At 40.6% G+C, this 17,838-nt stretch overlaps 1 protein-coding gene across 2 annotated transcripts; it reads left to right on the top strand.

Annotated features, from left to right (window-relative positions):
* Positions 1-230: 230 nt before the first annotated feature.
* On the top strand, positions 231-12,160 carry NUP35 (nucleoporin 35). 2 transcript variants are annotated; one of them, XM_054044486.1, is made up of 9 exons: positions 231-364; positions 1,402-1,572; positions 5,727-5,854; positions 7,333-7,393; positions 8,062-8,203; positions 8,769-8,838; positions 8,933-9,061; positions 10,860-11,024; positions 11,490-12,160. In XM_054044486.1, exons 1-9 carry the CDS (start codon positions 331-333, stop codon positions 11,565-11,567), a joined length of 978 nt encoding a protein of 325 aa, XP_053900461.1. In that variant the 5' UTR covers positions 231-330; the 3' UTR covers positions 11,568-12,160. The 2 variants fall into 2 exon arrangements, with proteins under 2 accessions (XP_053900461.1, XP_053900463.1); XM_054044488.1 differs by lacking the exons at positions 231-364; positions 5,727-5,854 and having other exon boundaries at positions 1,483-1,572.
* Positions 12,161-17,838: the final 5,678 nt, after the last annotated feature.

The following is a 17,838-nucleotide window of genomic DNA, read 5'->3' as shown; positions in this document are numbered from 1 at the left end:
GGTGATGGGGGCGAGCTGGATCTGACCATCTCGGAGCAGGGGGGCATCTCGCCGGTGTAACGCGTCCGAGGGTCCCTGGTCAATGCAGGGCAGGAGGCTGAGGTGGGGATAGGGGCGTGGACAGGGGCGAGGTGAACGTCTGAGCGCGCTACCGTCACCGTAACCACGCCTCTTCCTGCCCTGAAGTCACGCTCCCCCAAGATGGCGGCTGGGCAAGGCAGGAAGTGACGCATCCCAGCGCGCCCCGCAGCGGGCTGAATTTCCGCTCTGTTTGAAAGCGTTCGCCGCGGCGGCTGCTGTTGTTTCCCGCGGTTCCGGGCCCTCAGTGTGATGGCCGCCTTCGCCATGGAGTTGCCGCCGGCCGGTAAGCAGGGTCTCGCGGAGCTTGGGGGGCGGCTCCGGCTGTTTGCGAGGCGGGTGGTGCGGGGCAAGTCGCGGCTGGGGAGGAAGGCCCGGCCGGGCGAGGGGGGATAGACCGGCGTGTCAGCGGCCTGGCTCCCCGCCGTGTGCGGCGCTGCACGGCCCCGGCCGCGCTCTCCACCTGGCCCGTGACTGTATCGCATGGCCGCGCTGGCTCTCCAATGGCCCGGCTTTTAGCGCTGCCGTGATTGACGGTGATCCGAGCCGTGCAGCTGCCTACAGGCCTAGCAGCGCCTGTGGCTCCCCGGTGGGAGCGCTGCTGCGTGGCTGGCCTGGGGCAGGTCCTATCATGGCTGAGGAGCGCTTCCCTTTTTTCCCGACGGTGCCAGTCACCACGCTCAGCACCTCGTGTCTGAAGCTGCACACAAAAGCTACAAAAAGAACAGGAGCACTTGTGGCACCTTAGAGACTAACACATTTATTTGAGCATAAGCTTTTGTGGGCTACAGCCCACTTCATCGGATGCAGCAAAAGCTACAGCAGCGCAGGGCCAGGATCGTTAACGGTCCATGGGAGTTAGATGCCTCGTTACTTTGAAACATCCGGCCCTCCGCGACTGTCACTTGTGCAGCTGGGGGACTCGGGCAGTGACGTGACTGAGCCGGGTGACGCACTGAGGCGCAGTGATGGAGCTGGAATTAGGACCTGGAAGTTCCTGGTTCCAGCCCTACAGTGTGAGCGCTCTGTGCTGCAAAATGAAACAAGGAGCAGGAGGAAAAGTGATATGTAAAGTTGGTTATTATTTCTTTAAATTAATAAGAAATAACAACTGCTATGGTCACTGAAAATGCAGGTTTAGCAGGTATTGTTTCTGATTATGAAAGTAAATCTGTAATGAGGAAAGTTCTTTCATACCAATTTCACAGCACTAATTTTTACTTTCTTGTAATTTTCCATCAGACAAATTCTTTATCTGTAGGAACTGCGGTATGCTGAATCACTAACATTTCTAGATTCTTAAATTTTGGTTTACTAATACAGGAGCTGAACCAATGACTCTTGGTTCCCCCACCTCTCCAAAGCCAGGAGCTGGTGCTCAGTTCCTACCTGGATTTTTAATGGGCGATTTACCAGCTCCAATGACTCCACAACCTCGCTCTTTAAGTGGCCCTTCTGTTGGTGTGATGGAAATGAGGTCTCCTTTACTTACAGGTGAATACATTTTACTATGAAGCCTTTTGTAGAAGTAGCTGTGTATTTTTTTATTTAAAAAAAGGCTAGCTTTGATTTACCAATCCAGTGGTTTTTGTTACAAATTTGAGTCTCCATCATTTTCCAAACTGTAGTTGCTAAAGATGGCCCCAGACATACTCAAATTAGTTTGAATAGCTAATTATTTCAAATAAGTCTTGAACAAGTTTCATGGTGATTTAAGTATGACTGTTTCAGTCTAACAAAATTTCCTCAAGAAGTATAATGTGAGTTTCTGCTGGCATAGGTTCAATCTAAGGTCCGACATTTGACTTGTCAAAAATAATTGGTCCGTTAACTGGTCATAAATGGTCAAATATTTTAAAGCAATAATTAATGTAATTGGTAAAGTGGAAGCAACTTGAGAAATAAAAATTATATCACATTGGGATTTTTGTCTATTTGAAATAGTATAGCGTTGGCATAAATAGCTCTAGCAAAGTATGATCAAATTAACTTTCCTCGTCAGAGGGTACACTATCCAAAAAACCGCAATAACTGATTTGTTGAACATCTGAAGACTTTCTAGGAGTAGGAGTTTTCAATGCTCAGCCAGCTAGAGTAGCAAAAATTTTATTAGAGGATGAAGCAATGGAATTAGCTTGACTTTCAGAAAAGGAAAGAGTGGGGGTTTATTTACACAAGTATTTAATGAGGGTTTTTTGCTTTGTTGAAGGTGGGGGAAGTGTTGTGGAAAGTGTTAATAGATATGATACTTTTGTTTAAGGAAGAGGCTTACATGGCGGAGCATCTTTCCACTGAGGAAGGAGGTTTAATGAGTGGATGCTTCCTCCCACATTCCCTTTTTAATTCCTGTAAATATGTTTAGTCAGTTTAGCGTGTAAAATCTTCAGGGAAGGAACCATGTATTTATCTTGTTTAATGTACATTGTAAACAGCCATGTGGATTGATGGTGTGGTACACAAGGAAAGATATACATATAGTGTTTGTTCTAGAAGTAAATCAAGATGCTCAACTGTCCATTAGTTCACTTTTTCCCATACTCTTTAAGTATGTCTACACTGTGGGGACTAGAGTGGTATAGCTATGGCTATGCTGGCATACCGTGGTAGTGTAGACCCTGCCTACAGTGACAGGGATTTTCTGTAGTTTTAGGAACGCGATCTCTCCAAGTGAAAGTAGCTAGGTTGATGGAAGCATCTCCATCACCAGAGGTTAGGTAATTATGATGGTCAGCATTGGAGGTGAACTTATTACAACACCAAGCACCATAGCTATGTTAACCTAAATTTTAATTGTATACCAGGCATGAGTGATCAAGACCTTAAGCAGGCTTTTTACAGATGGCACCATCATGCAGTCAAAAAGGTAGTTCTACTGCCTACATCCAGCTGGCCAGAGCTGGGCCAGCTGGAGCGGCCTCGGTTAACCGGTTAAACAATTAAAATTATATTGTTTAATGTTTTAAACAATATTTACATCCCATATTCAATCTATACTAAAGGGAGTTTGGTTTTCCACAGGTAGATTGCTGGTAAAAGTAACTGCTCTGCTAGTTGGGAAGTTGTTCGATCAAAGCAGTGATCTGTTGTGCTAGCACAAATAAAATGAAGCTTTTGGGAACTTGATTTTTAAGGAAGACATTACTTGTAAATTTGCCTGAGAAATTGTATATAGATAAAATTGTCATTGGGGAAGAACTAAAAATCCTTTTCAGAATATCTCTCTGACTGTTTTTGTGAGGTGCCTACTAGCTACATTAGGTGAAGGCTGTCAAGTTAAATTGGGCATATATGGGAAAATTATTGATTACATAGGCATGTAGTAAGTAATGTATATCTACTGTTTTCCCTCCTGGCTACTGGGAAAATTGTGTGAATCTGTTCTCCATCCTGACAACTGGGTGGGTGGAAGAGGCTTTACCCCTCTCTCTGCTCTTACCCAGAGGAATGCAATACTATGTCAGCTTTTCTCCTTTCCTTAGACACACTTACCAGCTTCTACATCTCTAAATCAATGTATTCAATATCCCAGATGAAGTAGGAAGTATTTGTTTCACTGAATCAACTAACTGCATGGGTATAGTGTGAGTAGCACGCTAATGCCACTGGGTAAAGGTTCCATTATGGAGGAGGGGGTTAAAGGTGCAGAATGCAGTACTGATGTGTTCTGTCTCCTTTGAGTTATTGTGTCAATATTTTAGTATAACTGGTGTAAATATCACTTTGGACTGAAATGTGCTGTTACTTTCAGCTATTGAACTAATTGATTAGCTTTTTTTAAGTGTTCATAAATAGAAATTTCAGCAGTTTATGTTGCATTGTCCATTAAGGACTTGGCGCTCCTGATTTTCTTAAAATACAAACTCTTCAGAAAATTACCAACACAAATTTAGAATAACAATGTAGATTTAACCTAATCCTCCAAAATTAGGAGTTACTGCAATAGAGAATAAATTGCCACAAATTTGACACCCCCCAAGACAGTGAAAGTAGGGCTTCCGCCTAAGTCTTGAGGGATGGTTGGAGGCAAGCCATCAGATAGTCTAACTACAAGACCCAAAGATTGAACATGTCATCTTAAATTTGGGTTAATTTAAGAGATGAGTAACCTGGAGGCATTAATTTGTGGATGCTCCATTTAGTGCTTTATAGCAACTTCTGGACATTTTGAGCTATTAAAGTAGTTAAACGATTGGAAGACTTTCAGAGTATGTCTAACCAGAAGCTGGGAAGTGCGATTCCAGCTCAGGTAGATGTACATGTGCTAGCTCCGCTTGAACAAGCACCTAAAAAAATAGGAGTGTGGCTGCACAGTACAAGCAGAGTCTTGAACTAGCTGCCCAAGTAAAATCCTGCCTGATGCCCTGGGGGCGTGCGTGGCTGGCTAGCTGTTGAGGGAACATGCCTGTTTTAAGGCAATAGCTTTAGTAGAGCTATCAAGTGTATATGCATCAAACCCCTCAATTGCTGTGTGGATATAGCCACAGCTTTCTGCAGCTCACACATAATTCATTCATAGGGAGTCTTGTAGTGCAGGATTGAGAAATACATTTGAATTGGATAGCAACAGAAGTTTAATGTAGACATTATTGACTTACCGAGTTCCACACGCACAACTATTCTCTTGAGCATGCCCACGTAAATGTTCTCTTGGATGCATCAAGGTTCTTTAAATCAGTTCAATTTCTTGAGCTACTCTTACTAAATATCCTTGTGTTGTGGTGGCATCCAGAGGCTCCAGTCACACTTGTACATTAATACTATTTTCTGACAAAGTACATAGACCACACTCTGACAGTGTCCACAGAAATGCAAAACAGAACTCAAAATTTAAAGTAACTTCACTTCCAGTGAGTGGATAGTAATCAAAACTCATAGATCATATAATCTTTGAAGTTACTGGATATATTCCCCTATTGCTGTAGTGTTGTGCCATACAGTATTTTTTCATGCTGTGTTCTGTATAACTTTAAATGTTATAAGCAGCAAATGCATTGCCACTGGAAGACCATTGGGTAATTATTAGGGACTGGGTTTTGATATCCTTCCTCATGTTGAGTAGTACCTTCCTCTGTAAAATGTCCCATTTACTTCAATGGGACAACTGAAGGAGTTAAAGTGCTACTCAGTGAGTGAAAGTATCAAAGGCCTGGTCCCCACTAACCCCCCACTTCGGACTAAGGTACGCAAATTCAGCTATGTTAATAATGTAGCTGAATTCGAAGTACCTTAGTCCGAACTTACCGCGGGTCCAGACGCGGCAGGGAGGCTCCCCCGTCGATGCCGCGTACTCCTCTCGCCGAGCTGGAGTACCGGCGTCGACGGCGAGCACTTCCGGGATCGATCCCAGAACATCGATTGCCTGCCGCCGGACCCTCCGGTAAGTGTAGACGTACCTATAATCTGTCCCTTTGATATATCCGATTCTGATACAACTGTACTGAAAACTGTCCAACAAAGTGGTTGAACAGTCTGTTCTTAGTTTATAGAAATTAGGTGTCCAGGGAGATGGGGAGGGGGACAATTAAAAAAACTAACTAGACAGTCTTATGATTGCTAAGTGTTTGAATGTCAAAAGGCTAGAGTTTCAAAATTAATCTGGTGGAGTAAATGGAAATGATAGGCTTTCTACTTGCTCCTTTCCATTGCAGGTGGATCTCCTCCACAACCAGTAGTTCCTACACATAAGGATAAAAGTGGTGCTCCCCCTGTTAGAAGTATATATGATGAATTATCTAGTCCAGGACTTGGATCTACACCTCTAACCTCAAGAAAACCAGTAAGTGGTAATCTTAAAGGTTAGTTGCAAAGCTAAACTGAAACTTGAGTTAACTTAGGTAGTGAATGCCTTTACTTCCCAGGTTGGGTGCAGGCATTTGATTCATACAGTTTTTATTTCAGTGTTGAATGCCTCTCATGCTCTGGTTAGTGAGGGCTTCAGCTCCTGAATCTTAACTTAACTCAAATTTCACTTTAGTCTGGTTACCAGCTGCTTAGTCTGACAAACAAGCACTGCAATATTAGCATGTATCTCCTTTAGTTTTTTTCCCTCTTCCTCCATATGACTTTGGAGGGTGAAATATGAAATCAAGGAATTTCTCTTGAAACAAAACAGTCAAGTCTCTTACATCAGACCAGAAGTTACATATCTTTACATGTTTGCCACAACTTAATTAAGACTTAAAATACAGGAAGACAAAATATTTTAAGTTTTTTTGGGTATCAATAATGCAACAAAAAGTTAGCGTAAATGAGATGGCAGTATTCTGTCGAAGCAATGGGGCACTTTAAGAAAAAACATGCTACCTTTAATGTTGAAAGGGCATTGTTGAAGCCCTTACTTAAAACACTGACATTTCCTTTTGTAACAGCACATTTCCTTTTGAGACACCTAAACTTCTGAATACTCTGATTCAGTTTGGAAGGGGGAAAGAAGAGAATAGATAGCATAGGGTAAAAGTCGTTCAAGGGTAGGTAATCCAACTGAGTGGTCTCGTCATACCGCAGATGTTGCCGAAGCTTACAACTGAGTGAAGGGAAGGGGACATAACTAACTTAAAGAATTGATAGACACAAGTGAGGCCTCTCATTTGATATGTTCTTTGTGAATATTTATTAAGTTGTTGTGGTGAGTTATGTTAACTCTTCAAAATAATGAAAGGTCTTAGAATAAGTATTTTGCATCTATACCCATTCTTGGCAAAACATTGCTGTTTATAGGAAAGCTGACTTTTACTTCTGTAGTTCAGAGGCCCCTCAATCTGTGATGTGCATAGATGTCCCTAATGTATGATAATTGGTTGCTGTCTAGATGGCAACTGCCTTATGAACAAATGTATAAGCAGTGTGCTGTTAACAATGTTTCCCTAAGGTGAAATAGTTACTAGAGGAGTTCACTGTGTAAAAGAATAGGAGTTAGATACTTTTTGTCAGAAGACCCATAGTCAATTGCACTTTATTCCACAAGGATAAACAGTGAAGTAAGCTCTTCATTATCTATCAATTGAGGGTTATTTGGGTATACAGGGAATTTACTAGGTTATATGAATTATTGCATGTTAGGATCCACTTATTGGGTTTGCACAATTGTTTCACTAGCTGCAAGCAGAAGAATGTTTGGTTTAAATTGATATTGGGGCAAAAAATTAACCTTTTCTCCTGATTTTTAAAAATTGGGCTGAAAACTGGTCTTTACTGACTATATGAAAAGAATGTACCTGCAACTATGATTTGTTACTTTTCTGTATTTTAATGCAGCCCAGCTATTCTGTAATGCAGAGTCCATTGGTTGGAGCTATGCCAGCAACCCCGGGAACAGGTAGACATCCTGTCAAACTGCTTGCTATACTTCTGTTAGCATGGTAGAGGGCCAACTCTGTCTGAAGTCTTTCACTTTTTTTGTAAATTGCCTTGCAAGTAAGTAGCATTCTTTCTGCTTGCAGGCGATAAATGTGAGCAGGAAAGTACTGCCTTGTTTATTGTTAGGGTACTGCAGCCAGAACAAGAACAAGGAACTGCAGCTATTTATCTGTTCCTTGCAGTAGAACTCCTTCTGCTGTATTGAACACAGAGGCAGAAGTGGCTGCTCTTAAGGAATATTATGGAGGACGACACATGGTGCCAGCATTTTAAAGTCTCCTCATTTCCTTGTATGAACCCAGCGGCGTCTTGTAAAGCTTTCTGCTGGGTTCTTTGTTCCCACAGTAGATGCAGGATCAGGATTTGGCCCCATTTCTAGTAGCAGTTGACGAAGGTGTGGTAAGTAGCTCAGTCACAGAGCTTAGCAACATGTTTTCAAATTTCACTAGTCTGAAGTGTGAGTTAATGTCGTTCTGCTGTGTTTATGAAAATAAATCACCTAATTTTTCCTGCTAAAATAATCTTGATATCAAATTTATACTCTTAGGTGCCTAGCTTTCTACACTACTCTGACTAGCTTAGTTACAGTAGCAATTCATTGAAACCAATCCTATTTCAATGTAACAGCCACAGGGGTATATAGTCCTGCAAGTATTGGACAGCCCAGAAAGACTACACTGTCTCCTGCTCAGCTGGATCCTTTCTACACTCAAGGGGATTCTTTAACCTCAGAAGATCATCTCGATGACACCTGGGTAACTGTATTTGGGTGAGTGATCTGCAGCATTTTTCTAAGACATCTAATGGCAAAGTCCTTATACTTGGCTATTCTGTTTGGGTACTGGTACATGTAGATGTACAATCTATACATCACTGAAAAATGTATGTTTTAATTACTTAAATTTTCTACACTACAGTACACTGAAATTTAACTTGCTTCTTAGGAAGTGGGTGAGAGTGGGCAGTGCAAGGCCAGAAAGAAGCAGCAATGGGACATTGTGTTGGGGTACTTGCAATCACAGGACTCGATCCTCAAAGCCAGGAGACAGCAAGTGAATACATCTGCTAAATAGTAAAGTGGCTTCCTTAGGAAATCTGCACATCATTCTCTTCATGCAAAAGTGTAGATGATGATGAGCCAATAAGTTCTAGAACATTCTGTTACCTTAAATACTGTTTCAGAATCAGTGCTTTATGAACAGTTCAGCTGATGTTGCACTTTTGGGAACTCTGCCAAGAATACATATTTCAGCAAAACATTATAGAATATTTAGTGTGTTCTATAATAGTTTCTCACTGAACAGCATTTTGAGTATCTTGTCTGTTGCTTTCAGGTTTCCACAAGCATCTGCTTCCTATATTCTACTACAGTTTGCACAGTATGGAAACATATTAAAGCATGTGGTAAGTCTTATGTTAACTATCTCCTAAAAACATATGCTAATTTGTTCTTTCTTCAAATACTAAATTTTACTACTTCCAACCAAAACCGAGACAGATGTCCAATACAGGAAACTGGATGCATATTCGGTATCAGTCCAAACTGCAAGCCCGGAAAGCCTTAAGCAAAGACGGAAGGATTTTTGGTGAATCTATCATGATCGGAGTCAAGCCTTGTATAGATAAAGTAAGTTAGCCATCCATTCTGTATGGAATAACAAATTAAATTATAAGGCATCTTTGTTTTGGTCTCTTCCTTGCTTTTCCTTTTCCAGAAGCATGTAGATGGGTGGGGTGCGGGGACGGGGGAAAGGGTTCATGTGTTTAAATCAGGTGGCATACATCAGTAGTTTGCAGTAGTAGAGTCCTTTGTTATCTGAGGACTTAACATGGAAACTAGAACGGTGTGCAGCAGTGCTACACCACACTTAAGGCTGTGAAATGAGTATATTAATTCATCTAAAACTGCAGGGGAAATGTAGCTGGGTAGAATGCATTTACCTGAGTTGGAATTTGATTCACTAGGATTAACACTTTGCTGGTTACTAACTACTACAGTTAGTAATTCTGCAATTTCACATTTGAGTTCCTTCAGAACTCTTGGGTGAATATCATTTGGTCCTAGTGACTTATTACTGTTTAGTTTATCAGTTTGTTCCAAAATCTCCTCTAACGACACCTCAATCTGGGACAGTTCCTCTGATTTGTCACCTAAAAAGAATGGCTCAGGTTTGGGAATCTCTCTCATATCTTCAGCCATGAAGACTGATGCAAAGAATTCATTTAGTTTCTTCACAATGGCCTTATCGTCCTTGAGTGCTCCTTTAGCATCTCGATCATCCAGTGGCCCCAGTGGTTGCTTAGCAGGCTTCCTGCTTCTGATGTACTTAAAAATTTTTTTTTTGCTATTCTTTTTGAGTCTTTGGCTAGCATATATACTTTAGCAAGTATATAGATCCCCATCCAAAACAGTACAGAGACACTTGTTAATTGTCTCCTCTACACTAAGAGGAAAGCACGCCTACCTGTTTCTTTAAACACCAATTCCTGCAGCACTCTGGCTATCTTGGCAGTCTCATCTGTATACTTACTTGAGCTGACTATGCTGTCAGATGTAATGGGGTTCAAGTGTGGCTGTAAACCATCTAAAGGGAAGAGGTTAAGCTACATACCAGACTAAAGGGGATGAAGGATGAGCAGGAATAATCTAGGACTGGGGAAATACAACTGAATAGGAGTAGGTGAGCAAACGATTCTGCTCAGAAAATCCTCTAAACAGGACTGAGACCTATTCTTGCCCCAGCTTTAATGGGCTGGCTGTCAAGAAGCTTGTCTTGTGTTGCAGAATCAAAAAATAAAAGGAGGGGAAAAAAATCTTTGGAAAGACAAAATATAAACCTCTGTTCTGGAAAAAGCCATCGGATCACTAACTCTACAGATAACCCAGGATTGTTTGGCAGTAGACTCATGGAAGGATGAAGGGTTGAGTTGACACTATCCAGGTTTGAATTCGTAACATTTAGGTATTTAACACCCAAGGTTGGACCCACTACAAGTTTGTTGAGACTTGCTTTTAGTTTATTTATAAATCACTAAAATCATGTTGTCTGTACTGTTTTCAAATTTGGCTGTGATGTTACCTTGAAGGCTAGTAAATCATTAGTTCCCCACTAGCTTGTACTAGCATCATTCAGTTCTTTTAAATAAGCATTTTTCTTACTGCTGCTCTGTGCATTAATGTTCATTGTAGAACATGTACTGGTAGTTCAGTGTCTGGTACACTGTCTGTCAATATCTTACATACTCTTCATTGAATACATAAGGGCAACTTTATTAGAGTCCTGGTCCAACTTGAGCTACTGGGATATTACTTTTTGTCAAATCAAATCCGGTCACTGCATTAACTGGAATTAAACTGATATGTACCTAGTATTTGCTTCCAGTTTATTGACATTTAAATAGCCTATTTCCCCCTCTCTTTCAAGAGTGTGATGGAAAGTTTTGACAGAGGCTCTGTATCCTCCACATCTTCAGTCTTCACGCCACCGACAAAAACCTTAGGCACACCGATGCAGCCTGCAAGTACTCCAAGGATTTCTACAATGAGACCTCTTGCAACAGCATATAAAGCTTCCACTAGTGACTATCAGGTATTTTGAGAGGGTAGAGAGTGACAAAGTTTACAAAATACGTAAGCACATTTCTAAAAAAGGAATTTGTATTCTTCTTGACTTTCTCAAGGTAAACTGCAAAAGAAACAACGAAGCCAAAAGACATGCTGAATGCATGTTTGTACTTTCTGTACTGAGTAGTGGGGACATCAGCACATTGTTCTAGACGTAACTCATTTTTCATCTCCACCTATAGTTTGCTCCTTTCCCACTTGTCAAGGCAGTTTTTTTTTTTTTTTTTTTTCTTTTCAGACTTGCCTACATAGCCTATTCATCTGTCAAAAAGCTTTCAGAGTGACTTTTTTTAGGAAGTCCATTCCAAGAAGTTGAATTTGTATTGAGACCCTTAGATGCCCATTTTTACAGTCATAGTAATTCTAAGAGCTGGGGTGTGTAAATAGAATGAATGCATGCTGGCTGACCAAGTGTTTTTGTTTCTTCTAGGTGGTTTCTGACAGACAAACCCCAAGGAAAGATGAAAGTATTGTATCTAAAGCTATGGAATATATGTTTGGCTGGTAGTAAGCAATGGAAAATATTACACTAAAACACAGGGCTACAAATAGACTGCCAGCTTCCTGGTTAGTTGTATAACCACTCATGGCAGTATTTCAGCTTCCCTTCATACCAGTTATGCCTTCTGAGAGGAGAATTCAGCATACGTTGTTTGCACTTTAAATGATGGCAATCTTAAACTAATCAGTGTAAATACAAGTGGTCTCTTGCTGTTTGTGCTCTAGTGATTGCATGACTTCAGGAAAAAAGTCAGTACTGATTTGCTGTAAGTTATGAAATTGTGTTAATTATACTTTCCAGTAAAGTGATAATGTATAAATGTTAACTCAGTTCACTGTTTCCCAATAATGTAACAATGTTTCTTAATCTTTTCTGGAAAGATAGTAAGTTTTCTGCAGGATGAACACTATGTATTCTAGTAAAACAAGGGATTTTTCTTGGGCTACCAATTTTAAAATGACTGTTTAAATTTTAATTTGGATGCTGTTTAATACTTCTCTGTTTATATAAAGTTCATCTTGGAGTCCCATTCTAAATGTTCATAACAGCCTTTTAACCTTTTTAACTTACATTTTCCTAATAAAATTTAATTAAGAGTTTGCAAAGTTGAGTTATTTTAAAAGCTTGAGTGATCCATGTGTTCATGAACTTCCCATTTGTCTCTCAGGTTTGAGCCAGGCATATTGCATGTACTACCTGAACTTACATGGCGCTGTATCAGGGTTGAGGTAGCCAGGTAAACCAAATGGGTGGATTTAATTTGCGTAAATTGGAATTGGGAACACTATTAATATTTAAATTTGGACCTACTAAGAAACTAATGTAGTAGTGTACTGTGCCACTTATTAATACCTTATGCATTATTTAGAAAAGATCAAAAATACACTACACAAACTTGTATGTTTCACCAGGACTAAAATACATCCTCCCCTTGAGTGCACAGGACATGCCACTTCTAACAATGTTCGGCACACTACAGCTTGAAACAAGCAGTTAAAAATATCCAACTGCAACTGCACGTGGAAAAAATTCCTGAACTGTAACTTGGCCAGAACAAGGACTAAACTAATTACTGCAGGGGGCCAAAGCCTTTTTCATCATAAGACTTTCTAATGAAGAAGCTATTTCTGGTATGTTGGCAGTATAGTGAATCGAAGAGTAGAATGCTGTCTTTTGAATTACCAACATACTTTCCTTCAGTACCCAGGACTTTCCTGAGAGGTGGCCTATCCGGGACTGAGGAGGCTTCGCCCTACATTATGTGAGATCCATGATCATAGATTGAGATGTGGTTAAATACAGCTTATTTTTTTTTATATTTACTCAAAGGGAAAAATCTTGCCTCTGTACACTACTACCCCTACACACAGTTACAAACTTCAGCCTGACTCTGTAAATTTCCCTTTCTCAAGGTGCTTGAGAGGAAACTTCTCTCACCTCAATAAGCTTAACATGTTTCAATTAGTATTGGGCTCTAGTAATAATTCCTCCGAATTCAGTTCTACAGCTGATGGCAACCCTTTAGCTTGGGGCAGCATGTGGCTCAGTGCACCACTGATAGTCTTATCCCAGCAGTTTGTACTTGGTTCCAGAGCATATCAAAGAAGGTGCATTGTCTTTACTCCCAAATAGAAACCAACTATACGTGGTACATCCTAGATCTTACACAAAGTTGGGAACATAAAACCGTGGGAAACATATGCAGTCTTAAGCCTTGTCTAAATATGTATTGCACCAGTTTAAGATAAATTGACTTTTAAACAGACTTAAACCAGTGCAAAACCCAGCAGAGACACTATTAGTTTAAGAGTAGCTTATGGTGGTTTAGCTTAAACTTGTTCTTAATTGATTCAAGCTAATTTGATATGAAAGGTTTATTGATTGAAGTGCCCCCATAGCTTTGTGCACTAGTTTAACTATATTGGTTATAACCTTTATACAAGCAGTTTCATCTGCTTAACTAGACCAGCCCTGTGCTCCTTTTGAGAGCGATTATATTTTGTGTATATAATAGCTGGTGTTTAGTAAAGAGCTGTCCTTTTGTTGGAATCTAAACAGGGACAAGCAATCACATGTCTATTAATCAGTATGTTGGGTTCCAGTTGCTCCTTAATTGCAGTCCCCAATACACCTGCTCAAAATGCAATACCTTCTCTCTGGCCCCAGCTTCCAAACAGCCTGTTAAACGGATGAGCCCATACAGAAAACAGGTAATGAAACTTTTTTCTGACAACTGGCAAGGTACAATCTTTCCTCCTATAAACTCTCATGACTTCCACAGAATTCTTAGTGTATTGTATTTAGTTGCTCACTTTTGATCTCCCGAGTTCCACTTGGATCTATCTCCTTTCTTGCTCACTCACTCTCCCTCCCTTCACTGAACTTAAAGCTCAACATCATTTGTTCACTAACTAAACTTCTGAACAATTTGATGGTTCACACTGTTTCAAATACCAGATTTTAGTTTCTCGACTGCTGCTATTCTTTTGTCTTGTTTCTCATGGAGTTGAGGATGACTTTTCTGCCCAGACTGGCACCTTCACATACTTCTTTTTTCCTCATTGATGCTGTCTGTACATTAAAACTGCCTAAGAATGTTGGATATTGGTTCACTTCTCTCTGTAGGCAGGGAGAAAACATGCTCAGGATCAAAGAATCAATACACTTTGCTTCTACTGTCTAACTTCTGCTGTTCTGTTGCTGATCTAGGTTCTTCCTGGACTGACTTGGAGTTGTATCACACACTTGTTACAATATGTGTTTCCAAATAGTGTCTCATAGTGTGCTTAGTAGCTATATTCATTTTATTTGTAGACTAGCTCATTTAAAACAGAATGCTTACCATAAATATAATAATTATCTAATGTCTTACACACCCAAAACATTGCACGAAATGCTCATTTTTAGACTATGTTGCTGGCAAAAGAAAGCATCTCTATTTTACAAATGAAGAAACTGAATGCTAAGGGGAGGATTTTCAAAAATGCCTAGTGCATTTAGAGTTTTGTAACCTTGTTGGTTCCAGGATGTTAAAGAGATGGTGGTGAGATAATTTTTTCTGGACCAGCTCCTGTTGCTGAAAAATACAAGCTTTTGATATCTTTGGGTCCTATACATGCCTATCACTACATGTGTGCACTAAATGCCCCAACAATTATGTGGGTGAAACCAACCATCACATTCTTGAATGAACTCTCACAGAAAAACAAAAACCACCATATTACCTGTGGGTGAACACTTTTCACAAAACAATCACTCCATACCTGACCTCTCAGTCCTCTTCCTCAAAGGAAACCTGAACAACAACTTCAAAAGATGAGCCTGGGAGCTTAAATTGGTAACTTTGCTAGATTCTAAAAATCATGGTCTTAATTAATAAAACACAGAATTTATGGCTTACTACAAGAATCTTTAATCCACTAACTCTTCTTTTTTCAGTCCTATTTTTGTCCTGCAGGGATGTTAATGGGCCACTTTACCTTGAATGGTATGTGTGTTAACTACTTATACTAAACATTCTGTTCCACCTTGTATTTAGCTGTGACATTCTGAAGAATGACCTGAAGAAGAGCTCTGTGTAAGCTCAAAAGCTTGTCTTTCACCAATAGAAGGTTGGTCCAATAAGAGAGATTACCTCACACACTTTCTCTCTCAAGTATTTAGAGACTTCCAGGGACTTGTGCTCCTAAATCTCATAGGTGCTTTTGAAAATCTCCAGCCTTATTTTGTCAAGGCCGGAGGGTGAGTTACAGGAGAACTGGCATTAGAAATTTAGGAGTTGTCCCTGTCCTGTGCACTTAATACTGCTGCTTTATAATGGAAAAGTATAGTTACAGGTAGCTGATTTGCATTGTACCTGGAATTAAGGGGCCATTTTGTAAAACTACTACAAGATACTCTTAGTATGACCTTTTATGAGTGATGTACCTGAATATTTGGATGCTAATACTTTAACTGAACCACTGAATTTATTAACCTTAATCTTGGATATTGTGGATTATGTACTATAGGTATTTTATGATTTTCAAACCACACTTTGTACTTTTGGATAATTTAAGCATTATACCCAGAGGTACAGACACACTCTCCTTAACCTGCATATTATATAATTTTAACATTAGCTTTAATAAAAAAAATTAAATCCGTTCTTATTCAGTGTCAGGTTCCCCCTAGGCCCCAGTCCTGCAAACTGAAATGTATTCAGCTCAATTGACTTCAGTGGGGCTTTGTGAGAGATCTACCCACGTGGGACCAAGGCCATAATTTTAAACAATTTTTTTTCATAAATATTCAACATATTGTTTAATCTTTCCTGCTGCTACAACTGAGCTTAGTCAAAGGCTTGATTGTCACATCTACTAGTATGTCCTACTTCTATACAGTTTTAAACTCTTCATTAGTAGGCTCCTGTAGCCTCTGCTATTTCATATCCATTTCATGAACAATTTAGTTGGCAGTGTCCTTTTTGCAGGCAAGTTCATTGCTGGATAATAGATGAGAACATAACCACCTCTCATCCCAAAATTTACAGCCTGCTTTTAGGTAACTTTCAATTTGGTAACTTTTTGCCCAGATGGACAACTATAGAACACAAATGTGAATGATCAAAAGTTATTTTAACTGTAGTATGTGTTTATTTCTCTAACCAAAAATACAGGTTCTACTTCATGTTGTAGACTGCTATCTCCACCTTGTGGCAGCTTTTTAGAACTGTTTGGTGTGCAAGCTTTATAATTGAATTGGAGGTTAAACTTCACACAACAGCAGTTAATCTTGATGTACCAGTGCATATGCTCTATTAAACCTATGTGCGTAAACAATACCAGAAGAAAAAAGCACAACTTTTAAAAAAGAAATGTAATAAGTTTTCCTCTAGACCAGCAGAGGTGTGGGCAAAAGAGAAGGAAAGTACAGAGCTAGTGTATATATAGCAGAAATGTTCTTACCCAGTGTAGCAAACAAATTACAAAGGAGATGGCTTATATATCTAAATATTAGGCTTGAACTATATTGTGTCTGGAACCTTACTTAAGTTCCATCAGTATTTACTCATTCATTTTCCGGAGAGATTCTTATGCTCAGATGCTGTTTTTGTCTAGTGAACATTATTTATTTGTATTGCAGGAGTGCCTGCATAGCTACCAACCAGGGCCCCATTGTGCTAGGCACTGTTCAAACACATCAGTGTTCCCATGATTCTTTTTTTAAAGGGTAAGGGGTTGTACACTTCTAGTCCATTCTTTTCCTTCCTCAGTACCTCTTTAGCTCAATAAAATAGACTGCCTTTGGGGTAGTGTATATGTGTAGTTTGTAAAGTGCCTTGGGCGAAGAGTTTTTAGATAATGTAAAATAGTGTAAGCACAGTTCGTGGTAAAAAGCCGTTTAGTTCTATAAAATTGTGTTTTAAGTACTAGAAAGGCCATTAATACAGATTTTGCCAGCAGGTGCCAAGAGAGAAATAACATTCATTGGGTGTACAAATGCACCTTGAGTGCTTTTACCTGTCCTCATAGTAGCTGCAACCAATTAAGAAAGACACTAACAGTGTCCTGCAAATTAGAACTGATGGCCTCACACAAGAAGTGTGTGTGCAGTGATTTGAATGATGAGAGGGAAGCTGTTTAGTGCACAAGGGAGGGAGATGCATGGGAGGAGGCACAAAAATGAGTGGGGAACGAATACAAAAGGGTACTCAGAAGGGGGCATGAGATAAGCATAGGCAACAAGAGGAGGAGGAGGAATTCCACCTAAGCAGAAATATAGGCACGGCAGATCTAGCAGAGCCTTGAAGGTGAGGATGGGAAACGTAAATACCTATAGTGAGTGGACCTCAGTGAAAGGATTCAGAGGGGCAATTATTAGAACATAGATATTCAGGCCTTCACTTAGCTCAGGGGTGGGCCAACTTTCTGGCCTGGGCCACATCTGGGTGGGGAAATTGCATGCAGGGCCATGAATGTAGGACTGGGGAGGGGTTTGGGGTGTGGGAAGGAGTTTAGTGTGTGGGAGGGGGTGCGGTGTGTGGGAAGGGGCTCAGGGAAAGGTTGGGGCAGAGGAGGGGTGTGGGGTGTATGAGGGGGCTCAGGGCAGGGGGTTGGGGTGCAGGAGGCGTGCAGGGTGCTCGGGGGTTGGGTGCAGGGGGGGTGCGAGGTACGGCAGGGGGATCAGGGCAGGGGGTTGGGGTGCATGCGGCAGGGAGTTGGGGGGCAGGAGGGAGCTCAGGGCAGGGGGTTGGGTGCAGGAGGGTGTGGGGTGCAGCAGGAGGCTCAGGGAAGGG

This window comes from Malaclemys terrapin, chromosome 11 (genome assembly GCF_027887155.1).
Source record: "Malaclemys terrapin pileata isolate rMalTer1 chromosome 11, rMalTer1.hap1, whole genome shotgun sequence".
Taxonomy (NCBI): domain Eukaryota; kingdom Metazoa; phylum Chordata; order Testudines; family Emydidae; genus Malaclemys; species Malaclemys terrapin.
The sequence above is the reverse complement of the archived record's forward strand: the minus strand, read 5'-3'. Positions and strand labels throughout refer to the sequence as shown.

What these genes read in the sequence shown, in the direction of transcription:
- NUP35 (XM_054044486.1), top strand. Translation starts at nt 331, where the DNA reads ATGGCCGCCTTCGCCATGGAGTTGCCGCCGGCCG. An exon ending in GAGGTCTCCTTTACTTACAG is followed by an intron (nt 1,573 to 5,726) that starts GTGAATACATTT and finishes TTTCCATTGCAG; the next exon opens with GTGGATCTCCTCCACAACCA. An exon ending in CTTCCACTAGTGACTATCAG is followed by an intron (nt 11,025 to 11,489) that starts GTATTTTGAGAG and finishes TGTTTCTTCTAG; the next exon opens with GTGGTTTCTGACAGACAAAC.